General features: G+C 34.5%; 1 protein-coding gene across 1 annotated transcript in view; it reads right to left on the bottom strand.

Annotated features, from left to right (window-relative positions):
- Positions 1-607: 607 nt before the first annotated feature.
- The window catches only part of OSTM1 (osteoclastogenesis associated transmembrane protein 1), a 37,709-nt gene continuing 21,310 nt past the window's right edge, over positions 608-17,006 (bottom strand). The window contains exons 3-6 of the mRNA XM_082404880.1: positions 13,135-13,232; positions 8,623-8,790; positions 6,404-6,569; positions 608-2,683 (exon numbers count right to left, since the gene is read on the bottom strand). Of these exons, the coding sequence (XP_082261006.1) occupies positions 2,628-2,683; positions 6,404-6,569; positions 8,623-8,790; positions 13,135-13,232 (488 nt within the window). The 3' untranslated portion in view covers positions 608-2,627. The remainder of the gene's footprint in view (positions 2,684-6,403; positions 6,570-8,622; positions 8,791-13,134; positions 13,233-17,006) is intronic.

The following is a 17,006-nucleotide window of genomic DNA, read 5'->3' as shown; positions in this document are numbered from 1 at the left end:
TGAATTTCTTTTTCACATTATCTCTTCATTTTTGATGTCTAGTGTTAGTAATACGTATAACATCTACAGTATTTTGCATCATATAAGACAATATTGATGTAGGGACTGACAGACAATTCATCTTGTAAACAAATGACATAAACTTATAGTATCGATAAATACAGTACAGTACTGTAAACATATTTTTCTTCCTTATGATTTTCTTAATAACATTTTCTTTTCTGTAGCTTACTTTATTGTAAGAATACAGCATATGGACTTCCCTGGTGGCGCAGTGGTTAAGAACCCACCTACTAATGCAGGGGACACGGGTTCGAGCCCTGGTCCAGGAAGATCCCACATGCCGCAGAGCAACTAAGCCCATGCGCCACAACTACTGAGCCTGCACTCTAGAGCCCATGTGCCACCACAACTGAAGCCCATGCGCCTAGAGCCCACGCTCTGAAACAAAGAGAAGCCACCGCAATGAGAAGCCTGAGCACCTCAACGAAGAGTAGCCTCCACTCGCCGCAACTAGAGAAAGCCCGCGTGCAGCGACGAAGACCCAATGCAGCCAATAAATAAATAAGTAAGTAAATAAATAAATAATAAAAATAAAATATAGCACTTTAATTTCCTTAAGCTAGTTTGTTTATTTCAAAGTGCCAAAAAACTGAAGATGTTCTGGTGCACACACATATGCTGTGAATCTAAGAATTCAGAACTATGCAAAGAACTTTTCAATACAACTTTACAAATGAAATATTTATACACTTTACTGTAATGCTTAATGCTTATTTTTGAAATCTATTGCTGATGCTACTTCTAAAGAGCAATGACTCAACCAGAAAAATATTAAAGGCTGCCTTTTCTTTTGTAAAGTGCTTATTAGCAACCATATCCAAAAGCAATGGTTTTCAGAAATACATGATATTAAAAGGTGCTCAAAGAGTCACTTCTTACAGAATCAAATATGCCATTTTGTAACTTTGTACATGTAAACTGATTTTATCTGCATTAATGAAAGATTGCTTTCAATGGCCCTCAACCATATGCTTCAAATCAAGACAGTGCTATTAGCATCAGCAGCATGAACAGTAACAGCAGAATAAACCCCAGCACATTTTAAATGGATCACAGCAGACTAGAAAAACTGTAACAGCTTTTGGATATGTTGCATATCCAAGGATGAGCCTTCTCTTTCACTCTGCATATATGGTAAACATTTTAAAAAATAATAAAAACACTTTTTTGTCTCTCTATAAGAGCATTTTACAGTGTATAAAGGGATTCTGATTCTTGTACCAATTAAGCAAACTGTTTTTCTATATAAAGTAGGCTTTATATTAAAGAAAGAAAGAAAGAAAGAAAGAAAGAAAGAAAGAAGAAAAGAAAGCCTATTTCCACCAAGACAGCTAGAAGGAATTAACAAGTGAAACACCTAATGCTAAAAACCTGAGGGAAAAAAATGTGAACAATTCTGAAATGAAGCTTTTTTTGAAAGGTTGATATAAACATTCCAGAAAGGAATTTGTTTTCGAGTGTGAACTATCTGACTTCATTTCAATCATATATCACTTTTATCTGATTTAAATAATTTAGAAAAAAATAAGCATCATCTTAACTGAACTACTTTCTGTATCAGATTCTCTTTCTGACTCACACCCCCCAGTACAAACCATTCAATATTCTTATAGTGAGCATCCCCTCTGGTCCCTGTCTATTTTCTGAATCTTAGGCTTTTTTTTACTCTTCCTTTTTCTCCCCTCCCAAACTCCCCATATATCCCAAGAGAAAATCTCTATTAAAAAATCATAATTTAAATACATTGTGACAATGTTACATTTGATTTAAAGTGGTAATAAATTATAAATTGCCAAATAATATAATCCACAATGCAAATCCCTGGTACAAAAAGAATCATCTTACCCTGAATATAATAAAGCAGTCCAGTGATTTCAAATTACTTATGAAATAAAGGCAAAAATAAGGTGTAAAACACTATAAAAGTCAAGTAAGAAACCAGTTACCATAAATCTTTTTACAAAGATAAATGTAATGTGCCTTTCCATTTCTAAAAATTTTGGGGGAGGTTTATAACTAGTGGTTTCAAAAATGACTTTAAGGAAACCAGAGATTGAATTACATATTATTTGTAATATATGACATATTAAATATATGTGACAATAATACTGCAATGGTGAGAAACTTAATCTTTGGACTTGCTACTTTTCGGCAAGTAAATTTTTTTCAAAGTCTTTGCTATAACTGATTAATTTTTAAATGTTAGTTCTCAAAAACTTTGCTACTAGAGATACTATGTTAACTAAGGAGATACTGGAAGTCTCAAATAGTAACAATATGCCTACAAAATAAAACAAGATTGTTCTTGCATCTTTTGTTATTATAACAAATACACTTTAAAATAGACAACATTGCTATGCCTGTAAATTAAAAATACCCAAACCCTTAAAAAGGGGGTGGAACAGGAAAGAAAAATTGAAAATTCTTATTTAAAAATAAATCTGAAGTCCTTGCATTTCTTAAGAACTTGACTTGTTAAATCACGGTTTATCTTCTTTTGGACCAAGCTGTGTCTTCCACCATTCATCCATGGGATATGATGTCAATTCTCCATTCTGTAGGTTTCAGTGTGAATTTTCTTGAATGTTTGCAAAGCTGGTACTGGACTTGAGACGTTTGGCTAAATAAATCAAAAGTATTATATTTTAACTTAAATTTAATTCTCTAAACATGATTATTCATTATTTTATGTAAACTATAGTATTCATCTATTAATTCTATGTTTGAATCTGAATAGATTCAATCTTATAAGAATTAAACCTAAATCTATTTTTTTCTACCAACCTCAAAAGATATAACTTTGCTAGAAGCTGCACATGATTTTGTTAGAAGCAGTACCAAATAAAACAGACATAATTTATAACAGCCTGAACAATACAGTCTTAAATATGTAATAAAAATGAAAGTACTCTACTTTAAAAATGGAAGTGCTGTAAAGTATAATAATAAAATTATATATTTGAAAGTCTAATCTAGAAATCCAAATCTAAATTTCTCTTAAAAGAATTCAGTGAAAGAACTCTGTAATGTTTAAAAAAAAACACATTCAAATGGCTTACAAAGAAAAGTGAGTTGGATATTACACACATGTGCACAAACATATATGGCAGCTAATAAAATATGTACAATCAGTTTTGATCATGATGCTAATGGGACTGAGTCATTAGAGTTAATAAGAAAATCATGGCTATTTGGCTTGATAATATGTTTTGTTCTTTAGTTAAACATGAATGTTTCTCATGTTCCAGAAATTAAAAACAACCATGCCATAGTGAAAGTATCTTACATTGGATAACTAGGAATCTCTCTACTTCAGAGGTTCTCAACACTAGAATAGAGGTTATGATTTAGAAGGTCTGCAATGGGATTCAGGCATTTAATTTTTGTTTTTGTGTTTTGAAAGCTCTGCAGACAATTCTGGTATGTGGCCAAGGATGAGAACCACTGTTCTAGTTTCTGTCAGGGTCTCCCATGACAACTCTAAGTGGAAGATGACAACATGGCTTCCTGGACCAGTGTATTGCTTCAGCCTAAACTGAAAGTCTACTTCTTAAGCCTTCAGTGGATTTGGGAAGCAAACTAAATCAAAAGGGTTTTTTTTTTTAATGTTGTTTAAAATTATTAAAAGTAATCTAGTTTCTATTTACCAAATTCATTAAACTAACCAGGTAGCAATACCAGTGAGTACATATAACTACAACTTCCTTGCTTCCTTATTCTCTATCTGATAAATCCCTACATCCTCCAAAATTCTACTCCAGGGATCTTCTAATGGTGAATTCCAACACCCCAAATGCAGAGTTCGTCTTCTATCCCTCTGTGGTCCAACCACACCGTATGCACTTCTACTACATTTGTTGTAATGATTGGATTACGGTCGGTATGTTCTTTGAGGGCATCTATTGTGCTTTGTTCCTTTTTAAATCCCTAATTCCTACCATAGGACTTGATGAATGGAAGCATATAAAATGGTAGCATAAAGAAAAGTAAATTAAAATTTCCATGAGGTATCAGCACAAGAACTATTTGCTTACACTAGCATTTCCTTAAGTTCATCATTTAATTCATAAACAATGCTTCTATGAAACATTAATAGGTATTATGCAAAGGTCCTATTGTCAAGTTTGGGGGATGTAATCTCAGAGGCCTTAATTTATATTCAGGTACATTACGAAGCTCATGAAAAGGAATTTCACAGGACTAGTATTTTAAGGAACACACTCTAGGAGTTGCTAACATTAAGTACAATGTTCTTTTATTCAACAAATATTTTTGAGTATCTACTATGGGCCAGGTACTTTCTAGATGCTGGTGATATAGTGGTGAGCAACATAAACAAAATCCTTTTTCTGATGGAACTTACAGTTGAGTCAGGGTAGACAAACAAATGAGGTAGAAAATAAGTGGAAAAGTTAATTTAAATAGGCTAAATAGTGATTAAATGCTATTAAAGAAAGATGATACAGAAGAATTTTAAAAAGGGTGTATTCTTAGGTTGGGGGGGTCATAAAAGTTCTCTTTGTGTAAGTAACCTTTGACCTAAGTCCTGGATGACAAGGAGCCAGTCAAGGAAAGCAGAGAGGGAAAAATACAAGAACCTCGGAAAGAGGGCAGTGTGAATGAGCTTGGTGTTTGAGAGGAGCAGAAAGAAGGCCAGACTGCCTACATACAGCATCATGAGAAAGGAGACGGGTAGACACAGGAGTTTAGGAAGGCAGATGGGGACCAGGTCACATGCAGCTTGGAAAGCAGACCTTGGAATAAGTCTGTATTTTATTCTAGGTGCGATGGGTACACGGGAAGGGTTTCAAATGGGAGAGGAGCATGTGGTAAAATTTATGTTTAAAAATTTACTCTAGCCACTATACCGACAATGGATTGTAGTGGGTCAAGAAGTAGAAGTAGGGATACCAGTTAAGGGACCTCTGCCTTAGTGCTGGTAAGAGACGGTGATGGCCTGGGCTAAGGTATTACCAATGGGGATAGAGAAAAGATAATTTAAGATATCTTTTTGGAAATAGAGCTGGCAGTACTCGCTGATGAATTGAAAAGCGGTAGGGGAGGGAATAAGGGAATGGGGAAAGAAAAGAAAAGAAAAAGAGTTCAGATATTGAAAGATATTAAAAGAAATTAAACGACTACAAGATTTGTGGCTTATACAAGCAAATGGATGGTAATGACTTTTATTGTGAAAACAATCAAACAAACAAAAACACTGATCAGAAGTACTATATATCTTCTGTAGAGTTAAATAGATTTGCAAAGCAAATAAGACGCTAAACTTTAAAATACACCAAGCCCTGGAAAATATAGTTTCTCAACGGTGAGGTCCCTGCAATGTTTTGTTATTACTCTAAAGAAGCACTTTTAGGCCCGAGTTATTACATATTTACAGAATGCTGGCAATCTTCAAAATACTTTACTAAATACACTCATGATAAAGACTCTCTCCTCTAGTAGCTAGCTTTTTGAGGTGACAAGACATTACAAATTCAATGTAAACTGATCTACAAGCAATCTGTTTTTTTTTTTAAGTTAGATATATTAGAAGTGAAGTTAGATAAATCATGAAGAAATGCCAGAAAGAAATTTACAGGGGAAAGAATTTTTATATCATAGGTTCCTAGACTAGGAATAATATTTGAGAGAAAAAAAGCCTGACTTTTTTTTCTCCAGAAAACATTCTTTTAAAAAAACTAAAATTACTAAGGGATAAGCCCATACTTTCATTCTGATAATAAACAAGAAACCTACGAGATTTGGAGGTCACTTTTCTTTGGCTAGTTGGGACCTTCTAGTTAGTGTTTTTTTCTGCTCTGCCCTATTTGATGGGGAGAAAGGAAAGGAATGAACACATACTGAGCACATGCTATGTGTCAAGTAACTTTCTTGCAACTACAATTCCAATTTGTTCATAAACAAATTGTCTGTGTGTAAGCTACAGTTTCTCCCTGCCTGCTACTTGTTTGGTGGTTCTGTCATGGGTGGTTCTGCCAATGGGCCTAAGAGCTCTCTACTATTTATCTCCCTATTATGGCTATTTCAGGTCTGCAAAGCCTTTGTTGCTATTCCTTTGTTGTTGTCAACCTTATTCCAGGGAATCTAGCTTTCTCAATTAAAGCTTCTGAAAGATACTGTATGTTAAAGTTTGATTATAAAGTCACTTAACTTACACATCTCTTCTGTTAGTAAGCACAGTTGTAAAATTTGAAGAAGAGAGCTGTTTTAGGCTAATATAGTTTGAGTTCTCAGAGTATATATTATTTCTAAAACAGGCTTAGATTTTTTTAAATACAGGTTTTTAATCTAAATAAATGAACAACCATAAAAAGAAACTTACGTAGAATGAGTTTGCGTTTCTTTTGCTCTGAGTGAAGAAAACTACTAAGGTAGAAGACAACAGGTAGAAAGAGAATGAACACAGCAACAGCAATTACAGGCACTGTGTCACTGCAAGGGACTGAACAGTTGAAAGTTCGACTCCAAAGTTTTCGAGTAATATTCATCTGAAACAATAACAAATAATGTTACTCTATTTTATATTTAATTTGTCTTCAATTTCATACAATTATTTTGTCAATAAAAAGAACCGCAAATTTAGACTAAATACACATCCCTAAAAAATCTATTAATAGTTGAGGACAATTTCTTCTGTCAGGGAAATAAGTTGGTTCACGATTAGTCATTGTATAAATTTATATCCATACAGAAATTTCATATTGTAAATTCAATACTGTCCAAAGAATGTCAGCTTTTCACAGACTTTAAACACAGAACTTGTATCAATAGAAATATACTGTGCTTCATTCATTAAAAAAGATTTAAAAGGGTAACTATGTGAGGTGATGAATGTCAATAATTAGACTGTGGGAATCCTTTTGCAATATGTATATATATCAAATCATCATACTGTACACTTTAAATATATTACAATTTTATTTGTCAAGTACATCTCAACAAAACTGGGGGGGAGGGGAAGTCTCACAAAAACAAACAAACAAAATATTTTCTTTCATATGTTACCTATGTAATCTCACTGAGCTTGTTGCAATATTTTTAGAATGGAGATAAAAATATCAACTTTATAGGGCTTCTCTTCAAGAGATGATATCTATGACATGCTTAATAGCTTATCTAAGATACTATGAAAGATTCATACTCATGGCAAGTAATTTTTTAAGTACATAATATCTAATGAGTCATGGAAACTTTATTAGACAATATTAATATCTTATTTAGCCCCTAGATACACTTAGGGGCTGCAGTATCTCACTTTCACTGAGCTCATGATTTCTGTCAAACAGGTTAAATGATGTAAGGAAGCTATCAAATTTAGCGTTTACAACTGTTCTTGCCTGGATTTTGTTTAATTGAGATATGGTTTACAAATGGTGCACTGTATGTCTGTTGTAATTTTTGTTTATTGCAAAGATGGATGTTCTAAAATAGGTTGGTCATGTTGATTTGCTGTGTAATCCAACTTGTGTCATAGAACCAATATTCATTTTTCTTCTTTATTTAAAAAAAAATAGACTATTATTCTTTAAAAAGATGTTTATTATTTATTGGGAACCTACTAGAAGCCAGGTACTACTCTAAACATTAGTAACAGAGCAGTAACAAACAAAAATCCCCATGGTGTATCCATTTTAAGTGCTTTTTACCATTCTGAATATTACAGATCCACTATGTTCACTCTGAGCTGCTATAATTCACACTCATCATTCTCAAACATTAAGTTTACCAATTTTGACCACAAGTTCTCTGTTTTTTGCCAATAAATTTTCAGTTTCCTCTAATGCCTCAATAGTCAGGCATCGTATTCCCATAAAAAGGCATGATTGCCATCTAGTGGTGCCCCATGTAAAGGCAGGCTATTCAACTGAGGAAAAAGTTTCTGTTGACTATTCATTCAATCAATACATGTTACTAAGGGCCCACTATTTGCTAGGTGCTGTTCTAGATACTGAACAGTGAACTAAAAGGCCATGACGTCCTTGTTCTCATATGGTTTATATTTTAGTAAGGGGAGAAAGACTACAAATAAGTAAACAAAACTTTTCAGATGGTAACAGATATAAAGAAATAAACAAAGCAACGGGATAGGAAGTAACTGAGGAATGGCTTCAGAAACATATTGTAGCAAAACCTAGAGACTTCTTGAATTAGCAACAAGTGCACAAGAAACTGAAATGAAAACATTTAACAACACCCACACCTCTGAAAATGACACACATTATCAAACTTAAAAAACAAAATGTATAAATGGAGCATAATCTATAAAAATAGTAAATCACTATGTTGTATACCTGAAACGAATATAATATTGTAAATCAACTATACTTAATAAAAAGTCAAATATACCAAATTATCAACTTACTTATGAAGTACCTGATTAATTTCCATTTTAGTTTGACACATCAGGATATTCTAAAACTTTACTACTTAGCAACTAGTTATTTCTGGTTGAAGATACCATATGCAAATTCCAATAATAATACTGAAGGCATATTCAACAACACTGCAAACCACGTGTTGTATCAGAAGCAAGGTACTTACTGCATCTTCCACGTCAATGCATAAGTGTGTTCCAGATTCAGCCTTATTTTCAAGTTCATTCATTTTTTGCATTTCACAGTACAGACTACTCAGAGTTTTGTATGCTTCACGACAGTTTTTGCATACTTCCGAATAATTTCTTAACTGAAGAAGACTGTGTGCGCTCCCCTAAAATGTCAAAGGCACATATAATACACACAATAAACATTACATTTTTTAAACTTATTTGCCCTCCTGGAGGAAATAATAGAGTATGTTAAAGTGCTGAGCTGTGATGTGGGGCAGGTTTGCTAAACCACTCTGAGCCTCTGTTTTATCTATAAAATAGGGATACCCTTACCTGTATTACAGGTCCCAAGGAATAGAGACTGGTATGTAGCACACAGCAAAATATTTGGCACTTTCTAGTTGCCCCTGAATTTTGAAAACCACTGCACTAGCCACTGTTAACTGAGGGCAACACTAGCTCATATACCAAATTATTGATGCCTAAATACCAAAAATTTACTAAGTTATCTTGTCATTTATACATCTGCCCTTATCTATCCTACACTCACCAAATAAAGTATCCCCTTGCCTGTGCTGACTTGAACCCTGAAGTCTGCCTTATTGAGACAGAGAAGACTTTATAATGAGTTACGAAAAGGCACCCAAACTACATCCCTCCCCCAGCCCTCTTACCCCAAGGCTTTTAAGGCTTTTAATCCAGGCCTTTCAAGTCAACAAAAAGGGACTAACACCAATGAATCGTATAACCTAAAATATAACCTCAGGTACTGGATATAAGACATTATGTTAGTGAATCTCAATGTTTTCCACTTCTGGGACTGACACTTGTATTTTAAGAACAAGTTTGCTAAACAGTCAATTCACACTTTTGTTTTCTACTCCCTTTATTCTTTACCTTATAGCCTGGAGAAATAATATTAACTGACTATCAGAATGAAAGAGAAAAGGAAAAATTAAAGGAATTAAGCTGATGTAGCCCCTACAACATTACCCTTACTATCTACTTGACAGAGAAACTCAGACTCTCTTTAGTTCTGCCACAAGAAATAGCCCATTGCCTGTTTTTCACAGAACAAGTGTACATTCAGCTAAATGTGTTCGATCAAAAATGGAGCACAGTACCTTGATGGGGGAGTATAACTTAGTCATTTATATTAAAACTTAAAATGTACATATCGTTTGATGTTGCAATTTCACTTCTAGGAATCTACCAGACAGATAAAGATACAAATACCTGCAAAAGACTGTCCATATTTGTGATAGTAAAATACTGAACCAAACAAAAATCTCCATCGATACAGGGACTGACTGACTAAATGGTGGCATAGTCAAACAACAAAAAGCCCTGCAACGTTTAAAGCAAATGAGGAAGTAGGATTCTGGGAAAATGATGACATCAGCATGTGCCATTCCTGATTTCTTTTCTGAAGAGACTCAAGAACAGAAGAGTAAACCCAGGCCCTTGATAGCGCTGTTAATTATAGAGGCATGACATGCACATTTCATCACAGGAAGGTTGTATGACAGCTGTCACACCACTCCCAGAGAAACTAGCCGGAACCACAGTCTCTTGTGACCCTCTATCCCCTGCAACCACCTACTGTCCTCTGGAGAAGTGAGGGGCTGGAATAATAGCCCCACCCTGCCTGCGGGACCACCCACAAAAAGCAGTCTCCACAGTCACCCAGACAGTCCAGGTTCCCAGAGAAGCCACCTGCAAACACATACTACATAAGGTGGAGCTGGTCTGGAACCTAAACTCACATCTCTGCCTCATCACTGAGCCAGAAGGCACTGCCACAGCCAATACCATTAATTTCACTGCTACCACCTATCTCTTTAGCTGGTTCCCCTTCCCTTTCAAACACACACTCACACTCACACACACACACACAACCTATAAAACATAGGCATTGCCCAGAACTCAGTCCTTGGGGCCTCTTCATCATCTCTATCTACACTCACTCACATCCAAGTCTCCAGGTTTGATACCATCTGTACCTGATGACTCTCAAATCTACAGCTCCAGCTCATACCTCTCCCTTGATAATAAACAAACAAACTAACTAATTAGTTAATTAATTTTTTAAAACCATTCAATTCAAGGAAATAGAAAAATGACAAAACCAAAAGAATACAGGAGGAATTAATAAATGCAAAAGCATAACTTAACACATTAAGAAAAAGAAAACAGAAACTGATAAATAAAGCCAAAGGTGGGTTTTCAAAAAGATCAATAAATATAAATGTATCTTCAACAAGCCTAAAGAAAATTCAAGGGAAAAAAGGACTCACAAGTACAGCATTTGGAAATAGAAAGGAAATGTAGCTATATATATTATAGAAATTTTAAGGAGTAACCAATTACTAAATGCAATGCATTATCCTGGAATGAATCCTGAAACAGAAAAGGACATTAGTAGAAAAACTGGTGAAATCAGAATGAAGTCTGGCATTTAGTTAATAGTTACATACCAATGTTCATTTCTTATTTTTGACTAATGTACCTTGGTAACATAAGGTGAACATTAGGGGAAACTAGGTCAGGGATATACAGGAATTCTCTGTATTACCTTTGCAACTTTTCTGTCAGTCTAAAATTATTCCAAAAAAAAAAAAAAAACCATTTAAAAATAGGCAGTTAAAATCTGTAGTGGGGGAAGAAAAGATATCGTTCATAAGGGCACCAAACACTGTGTAATACCTTGAAATAAACTTAAGAAATGTGTAAACCTATATGAAATTTAAATAAATAAGTAAAACTGTGCTAGAGAACATTAAAAAATAAAGAATAATGGTGGTTGCCAGGGGTTAGAGAAGGAGGAAATGGGGAGTTATTACTTAATGTGTACTGAGTTTCAGTTTGAGAAGATGAAACATTCTGGAGATGGATGGTGGTAGAGTTGTACAACAATGTGAGTGTACTTAATGTCACTGAACTGTACACTTAAAAACTGTAATGTGGTAAATTTTATATTCTATTTTACTGCAATAAAAAATAGTGAATATATACTGTACTCCTAGATAGGAAAGCTTAATATCATAACAGGTCAATTTTTCCCAAATGATGACTCTAAAATGTAATGCAATTCTAATAAAATATCAAAATGATTGATTATTTTGAACTTGGTTCTAAAATTCATTTCATGGATTTATTTAGTAAATCATGTTTTGAAAGTCAAGAAGCCATCAGGAAAAAAAGGTTGGTGCTAAGCCTCACATCTTACACCAAAATAAATTTCAAACAGATAAATGATGTTTAAATATACAAAACAAAACCATGAAAGTCCTAAAACAATCACAGGAGAAATTTTAAAAATAATCTCAAAGTGGGAAAAGGCCTTCTAGTGGGACACAAAATCCACAAGCCATTAAATTAATTTTGGTAAATCTAACAACATAAAAATTAAAATGTTCTTCATATCAAAAAGAGAAGTATGATAAAAAGACAAACAACAAATGAGGAAAAAATATTTGCAACTAACATCCCAGGAAAAATGCTAATTTCCCTAAAGTACATTCATCAGAACTACTGTCTTTGGTCTCTAAAACCAAAGAGTTCCTAGTCAAATAGGCTTGGTAAATGCTGTATACAAAGTTACCATTTGAAGTTCTATATAATGTACATTAGTCCACTAAAGTTCTGCAGTCCTGTATTAAAGCATTTCTTACCCTTATTAAGAATACTAGACCTTTTTTATGGGCTATCTATTAAAATCTTGCAGAACATATTTTGGGAAATGTTCATCTAATAGTTTTTATTATACTCAGGGAAATTCATATTCTATGTTATCACATTTATTAAAGAGAAAGTCATACATACCTATATCCTAAATATATTTCTATCTATTTGTGGGGATTAGCTACTTGTTAAAAAGCAAGTTTCAAAACTAGGATTTTACCAGAATTCCAGTTTCACCCCTCACCACTACCAGGAACGTTCCAGTACTAACATTCAAGGGTCAGAGGTGGAGAAAACAAAACCCAATAAGGTAGGTTTCTTAAAGGCTACCTTTTATATTATAATTCAAAACTCAAAGTTACCTTATTAAACAGCACCTTTTAAAGTAGGTAGAATATATTTAAGCAAACATTGAGGCAAAGAATAAGCTTTTTATAGACAGAATCATACAATTGTAAAATACATTATTGCATAAACAAAGTCAAGAAAAATTATTGTCAGATAGAACAACGCTGTGTTTTAATTAAACAATCACATGCCTCAGTTAATATGTTCATACTCATTAACTCATTGGATCCTGACTACAAAATACTGGAAGGTAGGCAGGGTAGATCTTACTATTCCCATCTTACAAATTAAAAAACTGAAGTTTTGATGATTTGCCTAAGGGCTAGTAATAGAAGAATTTAGCAGAAATCCAGGTCTACCTCTACACTGTGTATGTAGATAAATATCAACAATTAATGCTATAAAAATTGGAATTATTTATTATTCACTTGGACAAGGCAGCATTTTAATTTCAAGTGTCATATATAAAATACCTGAAGGTTATTCTCAAAGCAGGTCAAGGTGTGATTAAACAGATTCAGGAAGTATACTGTGCTATTTGATAATTCTTCACTTTTGTTCGTTAAACAATCTGTCAAGAAACCAAAAAATATATTAATATATCTCAAGCAACAATTACATATAGTCATTTATCTCTCAAGCTGTTATCTTCTGTTTCACACTATCGTAATCCTTTATTCAAACAAGCATGAAGTGTTCCACGTTAAGAGAATTTTCCAAATACATGAAGCTTAACCTTTTTAGTTTCCAAAAGATTTTTTTTACATCATAACCATTTTAATGAAAATATTAAAATAGTCACATACTTTTCTCTCTTTGTAAAAACCATATACCAAGTAAAATTGAAATTGATTTTTGATGGTGCAAAGTCTTAATCATGAATATCAGTTATCAAATGCTGCCTTAATAGGAGTACTCTTAGTGCTGTTTAGGCATAAGACTATTTATCCTGCATTAATTTTAGCTAAATTCATATGCTGTTTGATTGTTTTCTGTGTTAAATTTAGTAGTTCTGGGTCTCTTCCATCTTCACTAGTGGGTCAGTTATTGCATCCAAGATGTTAATCTTTTAAAATCTGCTCTTTCTAATCTGTTGTGAGTTGGGAGACCAGAGAAACAAGCTGGCAAGAATTTTGCATAAAATACTGATAAAGGGACTTCAAGTAAAACCTGGAAATAAATACACTTGTTTTATGTCTTTCTAAAAATCTTACATAAATGATATTCCTCTGCAACTTGCTACTCTCACTTAGCATTAGCTCAAGTTCATTCCTGTGAATTGTTTTCTATGTATGAACATAGCACAATTTTTTAATCTATTCTCCCTTCTTGGATGAACTTATTCTTTATCCTCAGTTTGCTTTTACCTCTCCCTGTGCTCTCAGCTTACCCTCTGGGATCCAGGTTCAAGTGCCTGGCATCATATCCTGGAACTCATGGTCAACCATTTCAATCTCACTTTCCTAGAATCCTTGTCCTTTTTACATTCCACATACTCACAAATATTTAAAACCTTCATTAACTTTCTCTACTCCCAACTGTGGTTGTAGAACACTGTTATAGAAAATTCTAAAGTTATAATGAGGGGACTCAATTCAAAATAGTTTCAGGGCCACAAAACAATCCTTGTAGATGCCCTACCAATTACTCCACAAGGGATGTTCAAATACTTTCTATTCTCTAGTACTCAACCATACTCTTGTTCTTCTTAAATTTAACTGAGAGCTGTATATTATACACACTCAGGGCCATCTATTATAATCTGTCAACTGGGAGTGGAGAGACAGGATAGAAGGCTGTTGCAATTATCCAGGAGAAAGGTGGCAATGCAAACAGAAAGAAATCAATGGGTAAGAGATACACTGAATAGATAGTGAAGAGTACCAGAATATGCCAACTCAAAATATGCCTCTTTGGCATATGGATTATTCTGAGCTAAAGGCCTTTAAGGACTTCCCTGGTGGTGCAGTGGTTAAGGATCTGCCTGCCAATGCAGGGGACATGGGTTCGAGCCCTGGTTGGGAAAGATCCCACATGCTGCGGAGCAACTAAGCCCGTGCGCCACAGCTACTGAGTCTGCGCTCTAGAGCCCATTAGCCACAACTACTGAGCTCGTGTGCTACAACTACTGAAGCCTGCGCGCCTAGAGCCTGTTCCCCACAACAAGAGAAGCCACTGCAGGGAGAAGCCTGCGCACCACAAAGAAGAGTAGCCCCCGCTCACCGCAAATAGAGAAAGCCCGCGCACAGCAACAAAGACCCAACGCAACCAAAAATAAATAAATTAAAAAAAAATAAAGGCCTTTAAGAACCAACAGATTCAGGAAAAACTCTAAAAACAGGGCACAAGTTTTTATTTTGTAGATAAAATTTACACTTGTAAAGGAAATTTCCATTTGTAAAGATGTCCCTCTCTCTCAAGAAAAAGAAAAGGGAGGACTCTTAACAACTAACTCTTACCAATGGAGATGGTTCTAACTTAAACCTATATAACAAACCTTACTAAACAATCCTGTTTACCATACTTCTCCTGGTCACTTTCCCATAACTTGCCTCCTTCAACCAGAAGACCAAAACCCTTTCTCCTCTGATTATCCTAAGATGGTATATAAACCCAAATTCTAACCATCCCTTTGGGTTACTGATCATTGGGTGCTCCCGTGTGTACATGTGCAATGCACTTGTTAATAAACTTCTGTTTGTTTTCTCTTGTTTCTCCGTCTTTGGCCAGTCTAATTAGAGAGTTCCAGCCAGAGAACCTAAAATGGATAGAGGAAAAAGATTTTTTCCCTCCCTTAGAGTAGACATTAGGGTATAACACACTATACGATGCATGCACTATTATAAACAACAATCACTACAATGAAAGCTAATGTTAACTGAGTAGTTGCTATGTTCCAAGCACCATTCTTGTACTTTAAACACATTTATTCAATTCTTACAACAATCCTATGAGGCAAGAATTATGATCTCCATTTTCTAAATAAGGAACAGAGGCAGAGAGGAATTAAGAAGTTACCCAAGGTCATAAAACTGGTAAGTAAAAACCTGGAATTTCTACTCAGTCTGATTCCTGAGCCTGCACTTTCAAACACTACAAATATAAAATATCTATACTCTAAACAATTAAAGTTCAATACTGGGAATCAATAAATACATGCCACTGCTCCTCCCTCCACCACCCATAGATTTCTTACACCATGCAGGGATTCAGGCAGTCGCTACCAACTGATCAGTGCTGGCAACTGAGATGAAGCCTAAAACTGGTAAACAGGGCAGCAACTAGCACATTAAGACTCCTTTGTGCAAACTGGAAAAAGACATTCCCTCCAGGTAGATTATTTACAAAAGAGTGCTCCTACCTCCAGAAGCTGAGCTGGAATCCAGCCCCACTCACCCCCTTACATGGGCCCCTAGTGTAGGACTTGGCCTGCACCTGGCATACCTGGGGCCCTGCTGATGAACCTATTCCAAGAGTCTTTCCCTCTTTGAACTCACACACTGTACATTCTCTGCAGCTTTATCTTCTCCAGCATGTAAGTCCTGTTCTGACTGTTCACCTTATCATTTAAAAATCTGAGGGATCACTTCACAAATTAGGAAACAACTAGAGAAATAAAGTGATATACTGAGGATCATGCATCAAGTTAGTAAGGCATTGAAATACAAAATATACTTTCCAGGCTCTTGATTAAGTATTATCTTAATTATACCATTTTCCCTTTGCTATTTAAAAATGTTACTCTCTCTGTTGGCTTTCAAAAAGTTCACACACTAAATTCTTAAAAAAAAAAAAAATAACATAAGTCTCTCTTAATCCTGGTTTAATATCATCACAAAGTAGCCTTGAATCTTTTTACACGAGGTAGAGTATACATAAATAAAAACAAACAGTTACAAATATGCATAATATTATATTGTGCTAATGAGATTGAAGAAGTTTTCAGTTTCTGTAGTTGATATTTTGGAGGGAAGTAGAGGGAATACAATTTCATCCACAACAACTGTACATCTGTGTATAATGAGCCATGTCATGGCAACTGACATGCACAATATGGGGGTGTGTGTGTCCCTGTATTGTCTTACAAAAGCAGTATAAAGCATGAATATGAGTGATTCATACTTCTATACAAAGTACGTAACTGAAATAATTTCTTTATAAAAAAGTAATTTATAGAATAATGAAAAATAAATAAACAGAAAGAAGTAATTTATAAAGAAGCTTCTCTGAACAACAAAGAACTTAATCTCTTTTATCTTACTAACAGCCATTCCTTTTCACTTGAAATAATTTGAAAATTAAACTCAAAGCTAATATAGACTGGCCATCTTATTACTGCATTAAT

Source organism: Balaenoptera borealis (assembly GCF_965194805.1).
Source record: "Balaenoptera borealis genome assembly, chromosome: 9".
NCBI classification, from domain to species: Eukaryota; Metazoa; Chordata; class Mammalia; order Artiodactyla; family Balaenopteridae; genus Balaenoptera; species Balaenoptera borealis.
This window is presented reverse-complemented; position numbering and strand designations above follow the sequence as displayed.